Source organism: Coenobita brevimanus, chromosome 115 (assembly GCF_032717465.1).
Source record: "Coenobita brevimanus isolate Jiangsu-jjx chromosome 115, ASM3271746v2, whole genome shotgun sequence".
In the NCBI taxonomy this organism is placed as follows: domain Eukaryota; kingdom Metazoa; phylum Arthropoda; class Malacostraca; order Decapoda; family Coenobitidae; genus Coenobita; species Coenobita brevimanus.
The window spans coordinates 4540750-4566948 of record NC_137068.1 but is presented as its reverse complement, the minus strand read 5'-3'; the positions used below and the strand labels follow the sequence as shown (position 1 = coordinate 4566948).

At 41.2% G+C, this 26199-nt stretch overlaps 1 protein-coding gene across 3 annotated transcripts in view; it reads right to left on the bottom strand.

The window, feature by feature from the left end:
* The window catches only part of LOC145418541 (eukaryotic translation initiation factor 4 gamma 3-like), a 536301-nt gene that overhangs the window by 11781 nt on the left and 498321 nt on the right, over positions 1 to 26199 (bottom strand). For all 3 annotated transcript variants that reach the window (XM_080286907.1, XM_080286908.1, XM_080286909.1), the window contains 7 exons: positions 20213 to 20337; positions 17634 to 17785; positions 16057 to 16229; positions 12833 to 12912; positions 12545 to 12663; positions 10812 to 10910; positions 7621 to 7749 (listed from right to left, as the gene is read on the bottom strand). In XM_080286907.1, coding sequence (XP_080143033.1) covers positions 7621 to 7749; positions 10812 to 10910; positions 12545 to 12663; positions 12833 to 12912; positions 16057 to 16229; positions 17634 to 17785; positions 20213 to 20337 — 877 coding nt within the window. The remainder of the gene's footprint in view (positions 1 to 7620; positions 7750 to 10811; positions 10911 to 12544; positions 12664 to 12832; positions 12913 to 16056; positions 16230 to 17633; positions 17786 to 20212; positions 20338 to 26199) is intronic.

Sequence of the window (26199 nt, the reverse complement as noted above, 5' to 3'; positions counted from 1 at the left end):
CTAGATGATGGTTGGGAAGATGAGGAAACAGACGCCCATTGCATCGAGAATGAAGTTCGTTTGCATATGTTACGATGTGAGGGACAAGAGGAAGACTAGGGACAAGAGATGGAGAGTGAGCAGAGTCAGGGCCATGGTCGTTAGGCTGCTGCGGTACAGTAACCACCAAGCATGATAGTAATTTTAACAATAAGTGATCTAAAAGTTTGTTTATCCTTTTGCATGTTAAGTGTAAGTTTACTTTATTAGTGTTCACAGTAGGAATTCAGGGTTTAGTTGGAGTGCATGCAGTATTTATTTTTTAGCAGCTCTAGCAGGTTGCCACGGTGCGATAACTACAATTGAAAACTATATCAGTAAGAGGCACTCAAAACAATAAGTTTGTTAATCTTCTTTGAATATGTAGTATACATTTGTCTTATTACTGAAGAAATATGACGTGATATTAATGGTTAATGGAGGAAATTAGGGGTACAGCTGAAGGAGTCCAGGACTGTATTATTTTTTTTAGGTTAGAAATTTGCCCCTCAGACAGCGATTTCATGGATAGCGGCCATTTTGGCGAACTAATAAGGTCGCTATCCAAAGGGCCCCACTGTAGTTCATACTGTTTATGAACACACCAAGATGCTTGCATGGGTCAGTCTTAGTCACCTGATGGTGGTTCTCCACACTGCTCAATCTCTGGCAGCCTCTCTATTCAGTACCTCATCTCTGAGGTTACACTGTTTTCGTTTTCGTTTTTAAAGGCTCCAACATGCTTGCATGTGTCGGCCTTGGTCACCTAATGGCGGCTCTCCACGCTGCACGATCCATTGCAGCCTCCCTGTTCAGTCCCTTAACCCTAAGGTCACACTTAATGACCTCGTCCCATGTCTTTCTCGGTCTACCCCTCATAACCCCACCCCCAATATTAACACTTCTCACCTTCCTCACCCAATTATCATCCCCCATCCTCTCCACATGTCCAAACCACCTCAATCTACCTCTCCTCATCACAACACCAATACACTCCAGTCCCATCCTACCTCTCAACTCTTCCATTGTAAACCCAGCCCCTCCAGGCCTTGGACGCAGAGACGCACTGCACATCCACCTAATCATTGTCATTTCTGTACGTCTGAGCCGGCGAATGTCTTCCTCCTTCACTGCCCAGGTCTCACTGCCATACAGCATCACACTCCTAACACACGCTGCATACAAAGACCCCTTAGCACGTAGGGAGAGCCCCTCAATGTCAGGAGAGGCAAGAGCTCCCTGAACTTCTTCCAACCACTTCTCACCCTAGCCACAGAGCTAGCTCCAGCCCCACCTCCAGCACACAACATGTCTCCTAAATAACAAAACTCCTCCACACACTCAAGAGATTCACCAGCAAGTTCAATCCTTTCACGGACGATCTCCACCTGCTCGCCCCGGCACGCCGTACACATAAAATCAGCATTATCTCGCAGTCTACCTCTGATACCACTACATCTCTTATGCACCCATTTATCACACACACCGCACAAGATGGAATTACTTCCCACGCCCTTGTGGCAAACTGCACACGGCCACTCTCCCTCGTCTTTGACAGTACCGCCACCAACCCTAGATATCATCACTTTTGTTTTATCTGCATTTACCCTTAAACCCTTTTGCCCCATACCATCTCTCCACTTCCTAAACCTTTCCTCCGCCTCCCTTTCATTCTCTGCAATCAACACCAAATCATCAGCATACAACAACTCCCACGGAGTCCGTTTCTAAAGTCACGTGAAAGGGCTTCAAGTACCATGATAAACAACATGGGACTCAAGACTGACCCCTGATGCACACCAACATTCACGGAAAACTCATCACTCAAATCTCCATTCACTCTCACCTGGGTGTGAGCACCCACATACATGGCCATAACCACCCTAACCAGCCACTCCTCCAAGCCAAGCTTTCTCATTGCCCACTTCACCACCTCTCTAGGGACTCTGTCAAAGGCCTTTTCCAAATCAACAAAAACAAAATAAAGATCCCTTCTCCTACCAATATATTTTTCCTGAAGCTGTCGAACAATGAATATGGCATCAGTGGTCCCCCTACCTGGCATAAACCCAAACTGCATCTCATCAATATTCACTCTTTCTCTAATCATACCTTCTAAAACTCTCTCCATTACCTTCATTATCTGATCTAAAAGCTTTATACCTCTATAATTTCCTCTTTCCAGGGCATCACCCTTCCCTTTATACACATTTACAATTACACTCTTCAGCCAATCATCAGGGACAACACACTCATAAATAATCCTATTTATCAGGTCAGTGACTAAACTCACCCCCATATCGCCTGAGGCCTTCAACATTTCGGCAGTCAACCCAGACACACCTGCTGCCTTCCCCACCCTCATCCTGCCTATTGCCTCACTCACATTAGCAGTATCAATCAAAGGCCAAGGGCCTGACACTGGATCTGCTGGCTCTAAACCTTCCCTGTCCCAGTCAAACTCCTCATTCAACAACCGGTTATAATGCTCTCTCCATGCATCTTTAATATCCTCACTGTTCACCACTACCCTTCCTTCATCATTCTTCACACACTGCTCACCTATGATATCCCGATTATCCCTCTTCACCTGACCTGCCACCCTAAATATATTTTTCCTTTCCCCATGATTTAGGTTATCAAGTAATTGTCTCTGTGACTCAGACTTTGCCCTGTATACCTCTCTCCTAGCCCTACGCTTGGCAGCCAAATATTCCTCTTTGCTACCACCCTTCTTCCATTCCCGGAAAAGCCTTCTTTTCTCCTTAATTGCAGCTTCTACACCCTCATCCCACCACCAAGTTACTTTATGTCTTGGTGGTCCTCTTGTCCAGCCGCATGTTACATCAGTAACTCTCAAGAAATTGTTCTTGAGGGCTCTGTACTGTTCATTAACGCCTCTGTCTACAGCTCCCTGTTCAGCCACCACTCTCCTCAACTCGCTATAGAAGGCATCCCTTACTACTAGGTTTTTCAGCTTCCATATTTTCCTCCTAGGTACATAAGTCCTCTTTTTCATCACTTGTTCTTTAAGCACCATATCACAAATCAATAGTTTGTGCTGCTGCACACACTCCTCACTTCCTATAACTTTAACATCCCTCACTAACCTCCTATCGGCCCTCCTAACCAGAAAATAATCTATCTGACTGCTATTTCCCCCAGACTCATACGTAATTAACCTACTGTCTCTTTTCCTAAAATATGTGTTGCTGCACATCCCCCATGCACTCCTTCATAACCTTGTGCTGCTTCACCTACATGACCATTTAAGTCATGATCTCGTTTTTTTGGTCAGCCTCTCACAACCCTATCCAACACTCACACTTCTCACCTTCTGCATAAAATTGTTATTGTCCATTCTCTCAGCATGCCCAAACCACCTCAATCTACCCCTCCTCATCACAACCAGTAAATTCAAATCCTATACTTCCTCTCAGCTCAATTGGAATCCTAGTCCCCCCCCCCTTCAGGTCTTCCATTCAAGGAGGCACTAAACATCTTTGTAATCACTGTCATTTCCGTACATTTGAGCCTATGAACATCCTTTACTCCCCATGTCTCACTACCATACAGCACTGTGCTACCATGCTGCATACAAAGATCCCTTGGCAGAGAGTGAAAGGGAAGCAGAGAAGAGATTAACCCGTGGCGTCCCGTTGACGTGAATTAACGTCCACGCATTTTGTCACTGCCAATCCCGTTGACGTTCATAAACGCGAATCAATTGCAAGGTCCCTAATTTGCACAATTTTCAATTTTCGCGAGTGATTTTTGGTATGTATACACGGGACACCTTCCTCTACAAGATGCCAGGCAGGGACAATGCCTTAACCAGCATGACTCCCCCCCCCCCCTTGCATGCCATTGTCTCAGCAATTCACCTGTTACCAGTGACCTGGCCAGTAAAGACATGTCGTGCCACAGTACAAAATTCAGGGCCAGAGTGATTCCCCAATCGATGACAATTTATTTACAGTACACAGCATTAAAGGAAGAAACAGTCAGAAATGATGATCAGGTAATGTCGCCAAAAAAGGTAAGGCATGTTGATGTTTCATGAGTGAAACAATGCTTATATTGCCTATATTACTGTGTGAAAACCAATATTCTCTCGTACTACATATAAATTCATACCAAATAAATAAATAAATAAATACCGTTTGTGAGTAGTGTGGAATGGTTACACTCCCATAGAACTCATTTTCTTTGGTGCCAGCCTGATAGAAAACACAGTAAGGTGAGGAGGTACTGCTACCTGTATCGAGTATTTTAAACCTCAGGTAAGCGATTTCTCTATGATTTTTCGATGTTTCTCACCAAAAGCGGAGGTTTGGGCCAAATATATATCCAAAAATGGTCGGCATTGGGGGGAGTCAGTGGTGGAAAAGTGGTCGGGATGGGGCAGGTTAAAGATGTGGACAGGTGAAATGGGGTACATGGGTTTGAGAGTAAACTCAAATAAAATAACTGATGATATCTAGGACTGATGGTGGTACTGTCAAAGCAGCAGGAGTGTGGCCTTGTGCAGTTTCCCACAAGGGTGTGAGAAATAATCTTGTGCAGTGTTTGTGATAACAGATGCAGTGGTATTAGAGGTAGGCGACAAAATACTGTTCATTTTGTGTGAAGTGGGTCAGGAACAGCATGTAGAGAATGAGGTGAGGGAGGATCTATCCTACTGGAGAGTCACTTTACTGTGTGGAGTTTTGCTATTTGGAGGACAAGTAATGTCCTTGTATGCAGCATGTTAGGAGTGTAATGCTGTACAGCAAAGACCATGGCAGACATGACGATGTGTATGGTGTCCTTGAATGATGGGTAGGGGGTGAGGGGACAGGACAGGACTGGGACTGAAGAGATGAAGGGAAGGATGGAGCTTGAATGTATCGGTGCTGGGATGAGGAAGACAGACTCATGCAAGCATGATGAAGCCTTTATAAATGAAACTAAACATTAATCTACATGTATCTTATGAGACTGTTACAGTGTTTACACAAGTCAACCATATTTCATGGCTGCCTGTACAACATAACCTCCCAGTCAAGCCCCCTGGCCATTGCATTCCTCCTTTAAACTATAAGGTACATATTACACTTTTGTTTGTCAGTCCACATCTATTATTTCCATCATCATCATCACCATTATCATCCAGACCTCCTTTCCCACCACAGGGCAGGGTGAGGAGTAGCAGCACGTCAAGACAGTCCAACTTTCCCAATCCAACGGGTCATGCTTCCATTCACTCATTCAAGCCCCAGGAATCATGGCTCTATCTGATATGTCAAAAGCATTCAGCACATTCTGTAGCTTCACATAAATGTATCCGATAGAGGAATCTGGATGCTGTCACGTTAAAAATGGGTGCCACATCCCTGATTGTGCAGTTCTCACAACATTCATCCAGCCAGCTTGAACTTTGTCAGTTCCTTAGCGTCACCAACTTCCATACCTCTCTTCCTCACACAATCATCCACCATATTCCTTGGCCTACCTCACCTCCTCCCTCCTTCAAATTCACTCAGACATATCTTTTTCACCACACTATTGTTATCCAATCCAGCCACATGACCATACCATCTCAGTACACTCTCTTTGGTTCTGGTGTCCACAGACTTCCTCACTCCACATCTTTCCCAAATCGCATTATTTCCTATCCTATCCACTCTGTTTTTTGTTTAGTTTTTGAAGGTTCCAACATGCTGCATGCATCAGCCTTGGTCACCTAATGGTTGCTCCCCATGCTGCTTGATCTCTGGCAGCCTCCCTGAGCAGTCCCTTAACCCTGAGGTCACAATGACCTCATCCCAGGACTTTTTGGTCTACCCCTCACAACCCCATCCCTAATATTAATGCTTCCCACTGTCTGCAACCAATTATCATTCCTCATCCTCTCCACATGCACAAACCACCCCAATCTACCACTCCTCATCACAACACCAATACCTCCCATCCAACCTCTCAACTCTTCCACCATAAACCTGCCCCCCCCCCCCCCAAACTGCACATCCACCATATGATAGTCATTTCCAAACATTTGAGCCTGCAAATATTCACTTCCTTTGCTGGCCATGTCTCACTACCATACAGCATTACTCTCCTAACATATGCTGCATTCAAAGATCCCATAGCACATAGGGAGAGCTCTCTCAATGTCAGGAGAGGCAACAGCTCCCTGAACTTCTTCCAATTACTCCTCACCCTAGCCATAGAGCTGCCTCTGGCCCCACCTCCAGCACGTAACATGTCTCCCAAATAACAAAACTCTTCCACACACTCAAGAGACTCACCAGTAAGTTCAATCCTTTCATGCCTGACAATCTCCACCTGCTCTCCCTGCCATACTGCACACACAGTATCAGCATTATCTTGCAGTCTACCTCTAATACCACTACATTTCTTATGCACCCACTTAACACAATCACTGCACAAGATGAAATTACTACTCATGCCCTTGTGGCAAATTGCACATGGCCACTTTCCCTCTTCTTTGACAGAACTGCCACCAACCTTAGATCCCATCACTTTTGTTTTACCTGCATTTATTCTTAAGCCCTTGTGCCTCATACCATCTCTCCACTTCCTAAATCTTTCCTTTGTCTCCTTCATTTCTCTGTACTCCACATAAACTTCTCAGCAGTCCGATATCCACTGCTCTTACTCTTGACTTTTCATTTTCATGACACACCGTAGTCTCACAACCATATGTTAAAGATGGCATTAACACTCCATGTAAGCCTCGTGCAGCTGCAACACTCAAGCCTCAGTTTCTTATCACAGCCTTCACAGCTCCAGCTACTTACCTTCTTTGTGTCATTTAACTTTCCACTTCTTTTGCATATTTTCCTCTCTTTTCTATCTGTACCCAGGTATTTGAACACTCTCACCAATTCCAGTCTCTCTTCATGCACTGTAACATCGCACTGGGTGTTGCCTCCTCTCTCAATAACCATCATTTTACTCTTTTCTACATTTACTCTCAAGGCACAATGCTCACAGACATCAGCAAAACTCTGCACTAGCCTACCAAGATCTTGTCTGGTATTTGCATATAGTACTGCATCATCAGCATACAACAAATTTGAGATATTCCATCCACACAATTCATTACCAATGCCATCCCTCTCTCCACTACTCGTGTTTTTACTTCTCTCATCACCCCATCTAAATATATATATATACAGATATATTTTGAACAACCATGGGGACATCACACAACCTTGTCGCATGCCCGCACTGATCAAGATGCCCATTTACCCTTACATATGCTTCACTACCATCATCAAAACTCTTGACGGCATGTAGCAGCTTACCATCTACACCATACAATCCTTCTCTCTATTTTTTCATATGCTTTTTTCAGATCCATGAATTATATAAAAACCTTATTATTCTCAACTTCTCTAAAACCTCACACCCATACATTAATGTAAGCAGTATCATCCCAAAATCTCATTTCCAAACATGAAACACATTCAGTCCTGCTGCCTACCAAGGACTTCATAGAACTGGCCACCTAATCAAACCACACAAGTCTGTAACACACACTTTTAAGAGACTTATTACTCTAACCTTTCTGTCCACTACCATGTAAATACTCACATCAATCCATCCAAATATTTCATCATTTGATGCTCTCTTGAACAGCTTAAGGAACTCTGCCTCAACCTTCTGAGGTGTCCAGCCACCCTGACTGCAAGACTTGCTGCGGTCCACTGTAAATTCTACACGCTGAAAAAGACAAAGAAGAAAACTGTCAAAAACCTGACTGATAAACATTACAGTATACACAGCTTGGCACCGCTGCCATCACTGATCACTAATTACTGTAGCTTCTTCACATTCCACCGCTGATATTACACTAAGCTTTTTACATTTGTGGGGTTCCAAATCGCTGGCTTTGGTCACTGGCACAGGCCAGATGGCCATTATTCAAGAAAATCTCTAAAGCTTCCATAACATTCAAGAAGCATCTAGAAGGGTGTGTGAGCATCAATGGGGTTCCCTTCAATGTTTTGTTCCTGCCTGCACAGCCTATCCCACACTTTCCCACATGACCTACACTCCCGCTGCCCTTGATGCAGTCCCACTTCCTGCCTCAGTCACACAGTAGCCATTGCCACAAACAGATTTACTCAGGCCAAAACCTCTGGTCATCGAAAGAACATGGAATTATATGAACATTATATAGTTCTTATGTATTTAAATGGGAAAAAAGTGGGTGGGGAATGATATCATTCAATCCTGTGTTATTCCATGAGGAGCAAAGAAGCCTGGGGCTAGGCAACAAGGTCCTGACATTTAAGATGAGAGTGACCAACCTCACTCATCCCTGAGTAGCATTACACGAGCAATAAACCTAAACCACCCCTTAGACATAAACTAGCCCAGGCTCAATCCAACTGGAGCCCCTTAATTATCCACTAAACTATCAGGCACCACAATTTGGTCGTGTGGTTACCACCCAGCATAGTAAATGGTTTCCTGGTGTATAAGAGACTGTTTGGCTTCTCACTCAGTGTAGAGTTAGGCACAGACAAATGGGAGAAATGAATGAAGAAAAGAAATACAGAACAGCCAAGACGGAAAGGAGAAAGAAAAGGGCAGTCACCCAAGAGCAGCACTACATCGAGTGAGTGGATGGTGAGCACCCTCACCTAGCACCCTAGGGAATGATACAAGTTCCCAAAAATAAACAAAACATGGAATATCTACTTTTAAGTTTAAAAGTGTGGCCCTTCCATATACACTCTGTAGTCCTGCACCCATCAGGCACTACTTAATACTAACGCAAACATGCATGTGGGTGATGCCACTCTCCTCTGCTGTGTACACAGTTTGTCACCTGCTTTCAGCTCCACTCTTTTCCATGTGCGTATCCATTTTACTCAATAAAATAATCTTAGTGCCTGAAGATCCTTCTGTGAAAAACAATACATCTTAATTGTGCTCCATTTACCCCCCACTCCCAGCGAGTATGGCAATTCTTTTATTATTTGAGATTAACGATGCACTTGCTGAACACTGACGTCACAAAATTACACGCAGGGCTTCACTCTACAACGGTATGAGCAAGCAGTCATGAGCATATGCACCTAGTTGTGTAGCCAGATATGCTAACTTGAGTAGTCTGGAGGTAAATGGACAAGATTTTATCCTGCCAATAAATTTTACTTTTTTCTCAAACTTCTACCATGAAATATTTACAGCTAGCCATGCAGTATAATAAAAGGGGTATATACAATGGGCATGGTAACAAGCACTGCTAAATGGCAAGTGTACTGTACTACAAAGCCAGGGTCTCTTTGGGGGGTTTGACCAGTACAATATTTCCTGATACTCAGAATTCATGGGAATCTCTAACACATACCCAGCAAATTTTCAGATCTATTGTACTCAAGATGTCCAATATACAGCACGACTTTGACAACGAAATCAGGAATGAACAAAATTTCTCAAGGGACAAGGGGATCACAAGTCATGGAATGCTACTGGAGTAGTAATGCTTACATCCGAGGGGTTGGTGGTAAATGGTGACAACCATCATCCACTCACTGTCATACTGCCTATTCCTTCCTTCACCTTGTTATCATTCTTTTCCTGTGTCTTCCCTCCTCTCTTCCTATTTCTCCCATTCTTCCAGTCGCATTTTATTTTTACTTTTTTTTAATGCAAGAAAGAAGGAACCAAAGGCCAGGAGCCCCACAAAACATTCCTTCCAAGAAAAAACAAAATTACAAAAGAGCCAAATTCAACATACGTTATTTCAAGATGCCTGGACACACTGCATTTGAAAGACTGGAGATCATAATAAGTAGGAAATACAGACAGAGGGAGACAGTTCCATAGTTGACCTGTTCCATAAATGAAGGACTGGGAGTAACTGTTAACTCTTGCATTAAAGAGTTGGACAGAAAAGGCATGAGAGTTTGTTGCTAGACAGGTGTGCAGTTGTACAGGCAGAGGGATGCAAGGAGACAATTCAGAGGAGCAGTGACCATGGAAGTAATGACAGAAGAGAAATAAAGATGCAACAGTGCGGCAAATAGACAGAGGCTGAAGAGAGCCAGTAAGAGGAGTAGAGCTGATAAAACACAAAGCCTTTGACTCCACCCTATTAACTCTTCTTTAAACTCTAGGTGGCTCTACGCTTGGTGACGAGCCTACTTCTTTCCTATAACACATCAAACCACTGACAACACTAGATGGTAACCTTCTACCAAACCACTGACAACACTGGATGGTAACCTTCTAATCAAATAATAGGGGTGATGTGGAGCCTACTATGGTGCTCCTGGGTGCCCCTGTTAACTGGATGGAGATGCAAAAGTGGCATCCATCCAGGAACCAGACCTCCACTCTTCCCACACCTTGCTGTGGTTAGGCATTATCCACCACATGGGAACATCAGTTCACTGCATGGAATGAATCTGCAGGGGTGCTTGCTTGACTGTGGTTGATGGGTCTACTCAGCTAGACTGACCAAGGTTGATCAACATGATCATCATCCAGCAGGTGCTTGGGGCTTACTGCTCTCAATGCCACTCAAGTAACAGCACCTGGTCATTCATTATTAAAATGTCTGAACTGATAATACCCACACCCCTACACTGCTGATGGAGCAATAAAGGACTGGATGATGGCTGGACTGGATGTCTTTCATTTATTAAAGCTCACTAATGCCTCAATATAAATATTACTCTTAAGTGTAGCCCAACGTTCACTGCAAACTGAAATAAACAGCTGCCAACAACAAAACCCTCATCCACTATGGAACTTCACTTTTAACTTACGTATTTCTGTAGGAAATCTTCAACCTTTACACTGGATGGTACAATTGTTCCCCAGTTTAATCCAGAGGTATTCCACAAGTCTGCCACCTTGTTAGGACCCTGTGAGTGAGAAAGTTATTTTTTTCATTTATTATTTTTTTTTCAATGCACCAGACCAACAATATCAGACTCTTATTAGACTGCCCTATGGTGGTAATTGTGTTCTTCAAGCATTTGAATAAGAAAACTGCAGTAATGCCAATAAAAGTGCTACGATCATATTTGACAAGACCGACATGTTGTCGTGCAAAAAAGGATTGAGAGGAAGCAGGAAGAACTGTTGAATATGAAGTGGGAGGTGAGGAGATAAAAGAGGCTGATATTTTCAATTAACTGGGAGATGGTTTGTGTAAACATGGATAAACAGTGAGGTTAACCCTTTTAGTGTGGTGATGAATTTATCTACATTATTCTTGGTACTTATCAACTGTCAATTTTAGAACCTGGAGGGAGATTTTTGCACCAACGGGATTAATGAATGCCAATGATCTACCCTCTCCATCTGAAAATCCAGTTAATCCTGAATATAGTGATACACACCATAAATATACTGTGATCACTAGTATATCACAGTAATGAAAGGATTAACCCCTGCCAAGCTGGTTCTATGTAAGGTAAGTTTACTACCCACAAGTCATGTTTTATAACCAATGTACATTTTACCCAACATGAGGCTAGCAGCTTGGCCTGTGTAGACCTTCACTGTGCTTCATGTGAGGTCCACCACTTGGCAAGGGAATAACACATCAAGGAAGAGACAGGAAACTTCACACTTGGCAAGGGTTAATGAAGATCACATCAAGGAAGAGACACAGGAAAGTTCACACTTGGCAAGGGTTAATGAAGATCACATCAAGGAAGAGACATAGGAAAGTTCACACTTGGCAAGGGTTAATGAAGATCACATCAAGGAAGAGACATAGGAAAGTTCACACTTGGCAAGGGTTAATGAAGATCACATCAAGGAAGAGACATAGGAAAGTTCACACTTGGCAAGGGTTAATGAAGATCACATCAAGGAAGAGACAGGAAAGTTCACACTTGGCAAGGGTTAATGATGATCACATCAAGGAAGAGACATAGGAAAGTTCACACTTGGCAAGGGTTAATGATGATCACATCAAGGAAGAGAAGTATGAAAGTTCACAAGGTGAAGAGGCCTCTGTGAAAGTATTATTGTAGACACCTGAAAATAGCAAAAGACAAATTTCTAAGTGAAAGGCCGTAGAACCCTAATGCACATGATACTGGTATATTCAAAGGCAGGATACCGGAGAAAGTCTGGGATTGAGGGTACAGGTAATAGTGAAAAGAGCAGGTCATATGTGGTACAGAAGGACAGGGAAGATGTCCACTGGTGTGGCAAAGAGGAAGAAAAGTAACAAGAGGGATAAGCAAACTAAGTAGCCTGTCCTGGTCACCCAAGTCAGGTTCTCAATCCCAGTGATGTCACTTCTTCACTCTGGTAAATTGGGAGGGGAGGAACAGGGAGGAAAACTATGAAGGTGGTATCATAAGCAGTCAAATACAAGTACAGGTTATGTGCACAAATACATGTCCACCACAAAATATCATGGCAATACAAGTACAGGTTATGCGCACAAATATATGTCAACCACAAAATATCATGGCAATACAAGTACAGGCTATGTGCACAAATACATGTCCACCACAAAATATCACTTTGTACTTACCATTATCATGGCAGCCTGGGCTACAATGCAGGCAAAGACATTTGCTCGTTTATTTCCAGCATATGAAGCAAGGTCTAACATTTTCTTGAGAGAAACTGCATTGTCTACCAAACATGGAGCTGAAAAATAAAAAATAATGCCATAAATACAGTGGTCAGTAACACAACACACATTAATAAATCAGCAGATCTACACAAAACCTTAATTTTATGTTACTGTAACCAAGACACGTACAAGTTCAGTATATAAAGACATACAGAGTACCTCTTTAAACACAAATCTACTTACCAAAAATTTCACCTAAGTAATCACATACTTGAGGAATATCAATCACATAATCCTCTGTCAGTCCTAAAGTATCTTGTGAACTGAAAATAAGACAACCATATATTAAAACAGACAACTGTAAAATTATATTAAAAATATGTAAATCATCATCCTGACCCCCAGCCTGATCATGGGAGAAGGTAGGTACCAGAAAACAAGGAAAAAATATGCACAACAAGATAACTATCAACATTTGTCCACTGAAATGAGCCAACCATTCCCCTCATCATGACCTAACCACCTGCCTGAAAGTCAATCCATGGGTGGGGGATTGGGGAGTGGTGGGTTGCAAACTCTTGTCATCAGCTCCTCTGTACAAGTCATCTGAGCAACCTGATCTCCTATCCTTTCCGTGGTCTCACTACTACCACACCTTGCATTCTTAAACATTCATTTATGATATCCACTCTCAACCTTGGCCTACCATGCTACCTAAATACTGTACTAACGGTGAACCAATATGGCATAAACCTAAACACACTGCATGACAATCATTGTTGTGGTTGCAATCCCAGGCTCTAGTGAATGTGAACCCAGAGAACTAAGACACCAGCCACTTCTGCTGAAGGTATAAGGAGTGTATGTTGTGCAGTGTGGTGCAAAAGCCAAGCGTGGGACCCAAGACCCTGGCCATTTCAACAGGTTGCTTCCACAGATCATCTGCTGAAGTTATACTAAAGGACTGTTTATTTTTGGTAGTTTGGTGCAAAGGTGTATGCAACTGGAAGGCACCAGTCACCACAACTAGTTGCTTCCAGAGACATTTCATTGAAGTTATACTGAACGATTATGTAATAATGTGGTACACAAGGTGAAGGATTATGTTGCACGCAAGGAGAAGCACTGTCTACGATAAACTGGTACACAAAGTGAGTGTGTTGTGATGTGAGGGGCTGGTGGACTAAACTGTAATGTAATCATGTTGCAAGGAAGGATCATGGTTTAATTAGTCTGGCTGTGTGCACTTGTCTCTGGTGAAGGTACCCTGAGGGGTGCAAGTTAAAATACTGAAAATTATTTAAATAAAATGTAACAAAATTTAAAAATGATCAAGTTTTCTATCAAGCACTTTACATTCAGGCTTCCATAGTCCTCTCTTTTCACCTGATGTATACCTTTTCCTGCCCCACCATCTATGTTACAAGCAGACATCCTCATTCTCCATGACATGCTATACTGCAAATTAATGATCCACTAAACGATCACCTAAAACCATCCTGCTAAGTCACTGATATGATTCTTACCCTTATTACAATTCTTTTCGAGAAGCCTTTTGACAACACCAAGCAGACTTGCACTGTGACAGCTTCTGCAATCACTTGCTGTTCTACAAAGCAACAGTTACATCCATCCTCCACTCCACTCCACTCACCCAACTCCCCAGCACATCAAACCTTCCCATCCCCTCTCCACCCTCACATTATCACTTATGCACATCTCATCAATACCCACTAGCTTCTCATTCTTCCATCTCCCCACAGCCATTTCTGTCCATACTCCATCACACTATTCCCAGTGCACATACCAGGTCATGTACACCTCCCCAACACTCATTACTTTCCCACTGTTCTTATTTCTCCACAGAATCTCCCACCTCTGGCCTGTCACACATTGCACCACACTATCAATGCAAACTATTCTAGCTTTTAACCCCTGAAGACCCATGCCTGCTAAACGAATTTAGAAAACGTAGTATAAAGTTCTACATCCGTCGACAGTACAGAGCCTAAAAAAAAACTGGTGGTATGTAGCATCGCCCTTTATTACGTATATGGGACAAAGCCAATGGGAACTACAGTATCTGTTGAGGTGACCCCCCCACTTATCTCTCCTACCTCTACCCCACTGTGCCCTCTCCTCATTATGGCCTCCCAACCTCCCATACCCCCATATACCCCCTGGATACCATAGATGGTGTGCATAGCAAGCATACTTCCTTCCTCCACTCCTCCTCACCCTCAACACCTCCCTTCCTTCTTCCCTCCATCCACCACCACACTCCCTCCACATTCATTCTTTCCCTTTGTTACCAGGCACGTGGGTTTTTCCCTTGTGATCCACCACAATTAACTTTACTTTCATGGTCATTATTTTGCCTTGTTTTATACCTAGGAATATATATATTATTGTTTAGGTATGTTTGTCAGGTTATATTAGCCATTCTCTGGAAGATTCAAGGGTAGACTTTTTTCTTTTTTGATGGTCGCTACTACGGTAACCGCTGGACATATGAGCGTGAGATATACATTTTCAGGTGTGTAAATTCAAGCTCTTGAAATCTGGAAGAAAAAAAATTACAATCCAAGAAAGTAAAAAAAATCGGACCCTAATTGTTGCTCTGAGGATAGGTGCTCTAAAAAAATTTGTGGTCTTTACGATTAATCAACAGAAATTTCTTACTCCATGATTTATGTCATCAAACTGATAATTATCAGTTTCCAATCCAATAACCTGATTGTCATTTCTCTCATATCTGCCACACACTGCTTTTACACTAGCTTTGATTACAACCCTTCTTAAAAACTCCATCCTCCTCCAAATTCCACCTTCTTTGCCATAGAACAATGATTCTCCCAATTTCATCTTATATACTACACAACCCTCCACACCAACCTCATTCACCTGCCACCTACACATCCAAGGCTTCTCTAAAAATCAGTTTATGCATTTGTCAACTCACTAGTTTCTCTCCTCTAAAAATCAGTTTATGCATTTGTCAACTCACTAGTTTCTCTCCTCTAAAAATCAGTTTATGCATTTGTCAACTCACTAGTTTCTCTCCTCTAAAAATCAGTTTATGCATTTGTCAACTCACTAGTTTCTCTCCTCTAAAAATCAGTTTATGCATTTGTCAACTCACTAGTTTCTCTTCTCTAAAAATCAGTTTATGCATTTGTCAACTCACTAGTTTCTCTTCTCTAAAAATCAGTTTATGCATTTGTCAACTCACTAGTTTCTCTTCTCTAAAAATCAGTTTATGCATTTGTCAACTCACTGGTTTCTTTATACCACTGTCACTCCTGACCCTCCTCTCCTACCAATGGGCTATGACAGTTCAGAAAAATTCAAAATACCATGTAATATTAATCAAATTCTATATGAATTCTTGATATCCAAAGTGTAATATCCAAAACTGTTCTCTCTCAATCAAACATTTTTCAGCCACAAAAGACTACTCTACTCACCCTTCTAATAGCTGCTCTACTGTCAGAAGATTTTCAACAAGAAGATCATGAAATAATTCGCCCACCAATTTCCTTTTCTTGCTGTCACGATCAATAACCCTTTCTAAGGAGGACTGCACAAAATACTTGATAGTGCTTGGGGCAAACTTCTCCTTGATACACAGCTTGGCTTCCTGAAATAAGTGTTCAATCGTAAGTCTAAATCACATAAAGTGTTAAAGTAAGAAATCTTAGTCATTAATGTACTGCATTAACTTGAAGTGAAAGATAATAGTAGTGCAAATCATTATACATTCAAATTATACAATTATTATCTGGATCAAAGCTGTAGTATCCGAAAAATAGTATATCTGAATGATAATGGTGTACCTCATACCAATTAATTTGGCCAGGCATGTATGGCAACACTTCCTGCTGAGATTCTGATTGGCTGGAGGCGTTTGTTCGAATTCGTTGTTGCTTAACCCGATACTGTCTTTATTATCGGATGTGATACTGAGTTTGTCGACAATAGAATTGTCAAAAGCAATAAGAAATCCGTTATATACTTTACAACACTGGAATTTTCGTTGGAAGATAGAGATACAAGTCAAAGTATTATAACAGTCCAAGTCCAGGTCAGCATTCGAACAATTCCTGTATATCTCTGACACTCCATAATATAACAAAATTAAGGAAACCTGTTTGATGTAAGCATTGGTATAACACATTTAAATTTTAAGATCAGTCCGTACTATGATAATTGAGGATATAAAATGATATAGTTTTCCTTTAACCTACTTTGATTTTCGTGATTTTTTCAAACCTCCCTCCCCGGAGAACTCGTCTTTTCATTAGAATTTTTAATTATTCAGAGTTGTGGCACGATTTTAGGATGCAGACTGAGATTATCAATTAAATGTGTGTTATACCAACGCTTAGATTAAGCAGGTTTCTTTAATTTTCTGTTATATTACGAAGTGTCGGAGATCTGAAGGAATTGTTTGAATGCTGACCTTGACTTGGACTGTTATAATACTTTGTTGACTCATATCTCTATCTTCCAACGAAAATTTCATTGTTGTTAAGTATATAATGGTTTCTTACTGCTTTTGACGATCGTACTGTCGACAAACTCAGTATCACATCTGATAATAAAGACAGTATCGGTTTAAGCAACAACGAAATCGAACAAACACCTCCAGCCAATCAGAATCTCGGCAGGAACAGTGTTGCCATACATGCCTGGCCAAATTAATTGGTACGAGGTATAGTGCTAAATCATTTTAAATTCAAATTATACAACCAAAATATTTTTCCGTAATTTCAAATTATATAACCATTGCTAAATTATTATATACTAAAATTATACAATCATTGCCAAATTATTGTATACTCAAATTATACAATCATTGCTAAATTACTGTATACTCAAATTATACAATCATTGCTAAATTACTGTGTTCTCAAATTATACAATCATTATTTGCATCAAACCTTAGTATCCAAGTACTGTAATACAGTACTAACCTCTGTATCACAACTGTGTATCTGTATCAATACGGTAATCAAAACAACCTGAAAAGTAGTATACTAACCTCTGGATCACAGTTGTGTGTATATTCATCAACAATGGCCACAGTCATCTTATCAGCTGTATCAGCATCAATTGAGGGATACCCTCTAAGTGCTTCAACATTTTCTCTGGGTACAGAATTGTCTCTGGACTCAGGACGACTGGTAGATTTACCTTCAAGGAAGAGAAAAAATTACCAATTCACTGTTTTTACAATTAAAAGCAATTTTACGTTACCTTCCATCCAATATATTACCAATATGCCGGGAATCGAACCCGGGAGTCTCAGGTCGTAGTGTAGTGGTATGCTGCCTGGCTCTCACCTGAGAGTCCTGGGTTCGATTGCCAGCATACTGGTAATATATTGGATGATTTTTCCTGTGTATAAAACAGGTTTCTCTCTTCTTTACATTACCTTGTTACTTTCCATTTACAAAGGTACATGAAAGAAAACAATCCGTGACAAGTGACACCAGCAGGTTGTAGAAGCTTGAGAGGGGAAACAATGAATGGCAGATTCACATGGGAGGTGAAAAATATAGGCTGATATTCTGACACACCTGTGAACTAAATTATGAAACTGTGACAAAATGGCAGTGTAAGGCAAATGAAACATCACTTCAGAGTAGAGCTGATCTGCATTTTCAAGGGTAGGAGGGTTACCTGAGAGCTACATCATGACACTATGGCAAAATGGCAGTGTGAGGTAAAGGGTACGTCACTTCAGGGGTTAATGTGGCTGAATGTACAAGGGTAGGAGGGTTAATATTGATGTTTAAGAAGGCAAGAGTAACAGTTTTCTAGGCTGTAAATAGCAGAAAGGATCTCTCTCAAAATGGGTACAAAAGGACAAATTACGTAACTAACAGCAGTTTATGGTATCAGTGCTATGTGGTGATAGGTGGTGGTGGTGGTGGTGGAGTGTTGTAAAGATCTGTTAATATAAGGGACTACTGGGTTTCAGATAATGTACAAACACTGAGCTAAAATTCACACAGTAGCTAATAAGTTCCTACATCCCAGAGGAGAGAACTGGCCATCACACCCTGTCAAGTGAATGAAAATATTAAAAGAATAGAATAACTATGTACAGTAAACCCTCAAAAATCTGGACCATTTCTTGGCATATTTTCAACTTAAAACATAAGCTACAAGATACACAATTTATTAATTAAAATTTACAAAAAAAATATTTGTACACATTATTATACTAGTATAAACCTATTAATTTTATACTGTACTGGCAAGATAAATAAACTGTTTGTTTTTATTTTGCATTAAGTTATACCTAAACCACCATAAGTTTTCTTTCATATGAGCAAATTTATATAATTTCTGGAAGATCCGGATTTTTTGAGATCCGGACAGGGTTACAGCCCCAATTAGCCCGGATCTTTGAGGGTTTACTGTACTGACATTCCAAAGCTTGTGTGGGGCTGTGAGTATGAATGTTTTGCAGGAAGCTCTGCCTCACTCACATAACTATACTCATGAGTATCAGCCTGTCTGATATGAAGTATACTTGTGACTGGCCTAATGTACCGTATAAAAACACCATTTTCCTACAGTTATAATAATAATAATAATAATCTGGCCTTTTGTTGCTCAAAAGGGTCAGTTCCTCCTTTGGGAATTCACTATTGCTCGACACCCATACATTATTTTTTACAATTACAAGAATTGTGACATTTCTTGTATATAATACAAGCTAAATCATATATACATGAAAGTGGCAATAATTAAACCCTATAACCATCCGTCACAGTACCTCTCTCCAGGTCATAGCATTTTGAAAAAAGAAAGGCTTTCAGCTGTCTCTTAAAGGATTCAACAGTAAAGAGTTGTCTAATGGACAATGGCAATCTGTTATATAATCTAGGGGCTCTATACGCAAAAGGACGATCAGAGAAAGATGACTGGTGGATGGCTCCTGGCTCATCGAGACGCGAGGAATCATCTTCACTGCGTAACATCACACCCAGGCGTGCCGACGTGAGTTTTAACAATTCAGCAAGATACTTTGGTTCACCAAACTTAAGAACCTTGAATGTAATAAGACACAGTTTAAATTCAATTCTAGCCTTTACTGGTAACCAATGCAACTCAATCAGAAACGGGGTAGTTGAGGTTCTCGGGGGAAGACCAAAGATAAGCCATGCTGGCCTGTTCAACACAGACTGAACTTTTGTTAGTATATCATTTGGAAGACCAACCCACAGTGAATTACAATAATCAACACGAGACAAGACAACTGCATGGACCAATGTTAAGAGGCACTGTCTATTAAGGAATTTTCTCACAGAATACAGATTTCTGATATGCAAGTTACACCCTCTTACAACCTGATTAATATGTTCTTTGTAATTTAACTTAAAATTAAAATAAAATGTAACACCATTTTCCCAAACTAACACAAAACAATGGTTGGGCTTGAGGGGCGGGGGAGGGGGGTGGGACATTTGCCCACCACTACACAATAATCAAAGTATGGTTCTTGCTTTCAATATCTGGCATTTGACTGCAATACCATGATATTAACACGGCAAATTATACATTATCAAACATCTTGGGGCAAACTTCAAAAGTAAAGATATTACTTACCAGTACCAACAAGTTTCTTGACTGCAGAAATGGCACTCTCCTTGTCATTTGATGGAGGTGGCATGCTCTTGCTGCCATAGCCACTCTGCCGTGCTGAGCCACCACCAGGAGCCAGCCGGGGCCCACTGCAATTCAATTACACATCATTATTATCAGGCCTGAAAGTTGCGAGTATTTTACTTGCCATGGCGAGTAGATAAATTACATGGCAGTTAAAAATTATTTCTCACTCGCCAGTGGCGAGTTGAAGTTTTATATCTTAAATTTAAATAAAATTTGTTTCTTTAACCATTACTTCTATTAAGAAACATCATGAAAAAAATATATAAAAATCAACATTATTAATAATCTGGCAACTCTTATTAAAAACTGCTTGGCATCATAACAGTCGCTAGACGCTGCCTCTCACTCTCTAATGGCATGATCAGTGTTGCCGTAGTCAGCTGACAAGGAGTAGCGTCGCTTCCAACATGAAACATATGAAACCCTCACCGTCAACGTCAATCTCATCGCCTCCCTCGAAAAAAGCATCACAGAGAACACTTCTTCCAAATGGAAGAAAGAATTTATGTGGCTTATATATGATGAAAACAAAAACAAATGAAATGTTCCATTTGCACGAAAAATCCAACTGCCGCTGGCAAAATGGATTTCGTAACTGGATCTCAGAATTTTAAAAAAGAAAACATAATTTACCATGGCAAGAACAGGAAGCATATTGAACTCCGTGATGCTGAATTAAATTGCCAAGGTCAAGGAAACATAGTACAAGCATTCCAACGTCAGCAAAAGAAGGAAGATAGGGATTCTGAAGATTTGAAGATGAAAATTACCATTGCATACTTGCTGGCAAAGGAAAAACTTCCATTCACTAAATTTTTACCCATTATTGAACTACAAAAGAAGAATGGTGTGCTCATCACAACCACTGATGCCAACCATGTGAAAGCTGCGAAGCTGGTCCACACCATTGTGCAGACAATGAAAGATGAGGTTCGTTGTATTAATCAATATATAACAAGTTTTTCTTTTCTATACACTTTTTACTGCCATCCTCCTGATTGTATTTTATATTACAAAACCAGCATCAAAATTTTCTAATAATAAAGAAAAAATGTTCACTTAGAGTTATTTAATAAACTGTTCCGGCTACTTTCCTAGTAGGCCTATGTATCACTGGTCACTTGACAACACCCTCTCCATCCTTTATGGTCATGCTTTTCTTTATGTATCATCTTTCGTACTGCTATATATTATAGTGGAATGTCTTTTGTTCTGTGCTGGATATATTTTTTTCAGATGAAGTCTTTGCTTGTATCAGGTGAGTTCCCAGGTAAAGAACAGTACGTATATCGGCATTATGATTGATGGTGCCACTGATTCTTCAGTGAAAGGAGACTATTATCTATCTATCTATTGATTGCCAGACGCCATAATCCCGTAAGGGGTGGCCATTTGACTGAGTTATTTGTTTTACAGGGAGGGGCACTAACCCTCCACCAACCCACTTGTTGACACGTAGGTAGCACATATGGTTTGGTTATATGGTTACCACCCAGCGTTGTAAATGGTTTCTTGGCTTACAGGAAACCATTTGGCTTGTCACTCAATGTAAAGCCATCTGTAAAGGAAAGAAAAGCAATAAGAAGTGACAGGAAAGATGGAAGACATAGGAAGAGAGGAGGGCAGGCACAGAAAAAGAATGATAAAGGCTAAGGAAGAAGTAGGCAGCACTACATCAAGTGAGTGGATGATGGTTGCCACCACCTACCACAATTATTAATATTTTCAAGTATGATAACCCTTTTATTTAGCTACATTATGTCCTATTATCATAATTCAATAAAACCAGAATTCATTCATGTATAAGCACCAATTACAAATTCCATATTTATGTTTATATACAAGCAAATCTATTACTTATTTTCAACCTGGGTTACAATAAATAACTTGCAAGCTGACTAATTATGTTAATTTTCCTCTGGCTAGTAAAAATTTTTCTTGGCTGGTAAAATTTTTCAAGTACTCGCCAGTGGCTGGTAAGATAAACTGTAGACTTTCAGGGCTGATGATTATTATTATTATTATCAGCTCACGCTCATCTCAAACATCGGGACCAACTGCCTAGCCCCGAGCTCCTACACCTCTCATGGGGCAATGTAGGATTGGATGATGGATGGATGGATTATTATTAGCAGTAGTAGTAGTATTTAAATAACAGCTTAGTCAGACTGGCAGCAGTTTTCAGAGGATATTCTTACATATCACAAAATGCCATGTGACTACTTGCAGCCAGTAAAGTACAGTTTAACAACGCATTCAATGGCACAGTGCAACAAATAATCAAAACTACATTTAACCCCCTGATTTCAGTGGTGTTTCTTACCTTCAAAAGGCTATTTAACTTTGGAAGAACATCTCAGCTGTGATGGGACTAGCAAAGCCCTATACTCCACCTGGGGGGAATCCATCCATCATCAAATCCTATGCCGCCCCACGAGAAGCACAGGAGCACGGGGCTAGGCAAGTTGGTCCTAACACTTAAGATAGAGTGACCAGCCTCACTTATCCCTGAGTGGCATTACATGAGCAATAAACCACAACCATCCCTTGGATATAAACTTATACAGGCTCAATCCAACTGGAGCACCTTAATTACCATACCCACTAAACCACCAGGCGCCATTATTTGGTTATATGGTTACCACCCAGCGTAGTGAATGGTTTCCTGGTGTACAGGAAGCCATTTGACTTGTCACTCTGTGTAGTCACCCATAGGCAGAAGGAAAAGGAAAGAAAGACAGAAGGGAGAGTATACAGTCACCCAAAGGCAGAAGGAAGAGAAAAGAATGAAGGAAAGAAGAGGAAGGATGGAAGAGAGGAAAGGCAGACACCCAAAGCAGCACTACATCAAGTGAGTGGATGGTGAGTGCATCCATCTACTACTACTACTACTTAAAAAAAAAAAAAAAAAAGCATTACTTAGGGATAGCAAGATATGAAATAAAGAAAAGCAAACATAAGAACTTTCTGAACAATGACCCTACAATGACAAAAGACCAAGGATGAAGGAATAGGATCGCACCAAGTGCCTCTTGTTCTGCCCTATTTACACAACCAATATTTGGTTAAATCTAAATATGTGCCATTATTCCAGTTTTAAGGCCCAGGTGTATAAAACCCACTGTGATCCCTAATATGTGCCATTATTCCAGTAATAAGGCCCAGGTGTATAATCAACTATACTCCCTAAATACAGTAATCCCTGTACTATCCGGACGCCCACTTTCCGGACACCCCACTTATCGAACATTGTGGACCTGGACCTTCAGATCCCAAAAATGGCCAAAGAAAAAAATCCCCCCAAAAAACAATTTTTTCCCTCCCGTAATTTGAAATTGCCACGCAGCGCCAAACAGCTGTTTACACCATGGCCCCTTCACCCTTCCCTTCCTCCTCCCTCCCCCCTCCCTGTCAGGGTTGCCATTTGGTATTTTTCATTGACAAATGTGGGCCAATTTGGTAATGAAAATTTCGTTTGGTAATGAATCAGAATAATGCATTACCAAATGGATTTTACACATGTATGAGGATACACAAGATGGAGATGGTGGATTGTTTGCTCTCACTGATTACTCTGCTAGCCTACACAGAGTGAAAATAATTAACATACTGTTAATTATAAGGAAAGTGATTACATATATTTCCACTTGTATATATAATATGCGTGACAGAAATAAATGGAGAGAGATTGTGAATGAATAAGTGATGACGCAGCCCTGAGAGGATATTCTCCCGCATTTGGTCTGATAAGCTATTCAGGTCAGGTGCGGGTAAGGGGATGGGTCTGTTATGATGTGGCAGGGGTAAACCAGTTCTGCTGTCGGGCCCTGCTGCGGATGTCACCGACTGCATTGCGCAGTTGACCCTTGTGCAGTGTGGTGCGGTGAGGATCTGTCCGTTCTCCCCTTTGGGGCTAAGATGCGAATGAATGTGTTTGAATGGATGAGTAAATGGGGAGTGTGTCATCCTGTCTCGACTACCTCCCTTTCCTTGGGGGAAGCAGCCTAGGTATATAGATAGATAGATAGATATATAATTAGTGAATAAATGCTTGCTTTACGAATTGGTAATGAAAAGTTAAATATGGTAATGAAAATTGGGGAGTTTGGTAATGTGCCCGTTGCGATCTGGCAACTCTGTTTCCCCGTCACCAACACTCCAACAGTTACTGCTTAACTTCGATCGAGAGTGGATCCTTATCGCAGCGGATTCCACACGTGCTTTTTTTTTTTTTTTTTTTTTTTTTTTTTTTTGAATAAACTGCAATACCTCGCCAGTAGACCACACGGGAATTTACAGTGTTGTGCAGTGTTAAGAAATTAGAATTTAGAGCGCAAAGGATTAACTGTGGAGTGCAAACTGGCGTGGTGCAATTAACAATGTGCAGTGTTAATTATAACTCTCAGTGCAAAGAATTACAGTAAGTGCAGCACAACACTGGATTACTGCACATGCTTCAAGAGCATTTTCACCACTGCCAAAGCCTTAAGAAGGCAGCCACAGACATGCTGTAAGCACCCTGGCTGAGGTACAGTCACTTCTAATTCCTTATTCTTTGGTTCCTTTTATTTCAGGCTTTATGCCCATTATTGGTGTGAATAGGGTCTTAAATAGGTTTAAATAGGTGCTATGCATGTGCAGTAGGGAGTTATTTAGGTGGCTTTCAAAGTTAGGCTGGATTAGGGTCCTAAGTACCAGTCCAGGAGCTAGGGGCCCACACTCCAGACGGGACCACTTTCCGGACATGCCTTTGGCTCTATTACATCAGATAGTAGAGGGATTACCGTATGTGCCATTAATTATCCAGATGGCCATTACCTACACCGTGAGATATGACTGTTCAAAACCGTTATTTATCCGGACAGCCATTAACCGGATCATGATATAACTGTTCAAAATCATTATTTATAAAAATATTTTACTTCGATGAAATAATAGCATCATCAGCCAGCCTTTGAGAGTTTTTCAGATGACTTAATAATGTCACTAGCCGGCTACAGTGTTAATCCCTGGGCCTCGCTGTGGCAAGGAGCTATCAGCCCCTGCAGGGTTGTTGCTTGCCTGCAGCTGATGGGTCTGCTTATCAGAGAGACTGGGGAAGCACAACTACTATAATGAGGGAATACAATAAGATAACTAAGAAGAGCTGTGACCACTGAAACAACAACAGCAGAAGGATAAAGACGGATCATATGGGTGGAAAGAGAGAGATTTCCATCCATCCATCATCCAATCCTACGTTGCCTCATGAGGAGCGTAGCAGCCCGGGGCTAGGCAGTTGGTCCTGACATTTAAGATGAAAGTGACCAGCATCACTCATCCCTGAGTGGCATTACGTGAGCAATAAACCCCAACCACCCCTTGGATGTAAACCTTCATCGGCTCAATCCATTTGGAGCACAATAATTACCCACTAAACCACCAGGCGCCAAAATTTGGTTAAATGGTTACCACCCAGCGTAGTAAATAGTTTCCTGGTGTACAGGAAACCATTTGGCTTGTCACTCAGTGTAGAGTCACCCATAGGCAGAAGGAAGAGGAAGGAATGAAAGACAGAAGAGGGAGTGTAAAGTCACCCGTAGGCAGAAGGACAAGGAAAGAATGAACGAAAGAAAGATAGAAGATGGACGGAAAGACGGATGGAGGAGAGGACAGGGCAGACACCCTATAGCAGCACTACATTGAGTAAGTGGATGGTGAGTGCCCCCACCTACCACAAAAAGAGAGACAGGCTTAGTGAAAAAATAGACCAACACCCCTATCACAAAAGAGGCCTTCACAACAAAGTTCTTCCACACGTGCGCAAATATGATCCAGCATTAAATCAACAGCTGTGCATGGATAAACAAATTACAGTCAACGCATCTAATCTTGAGAAGTGGGTTTTGTATGGGAAGTAATTTAATTTGTCCATGATATGACCC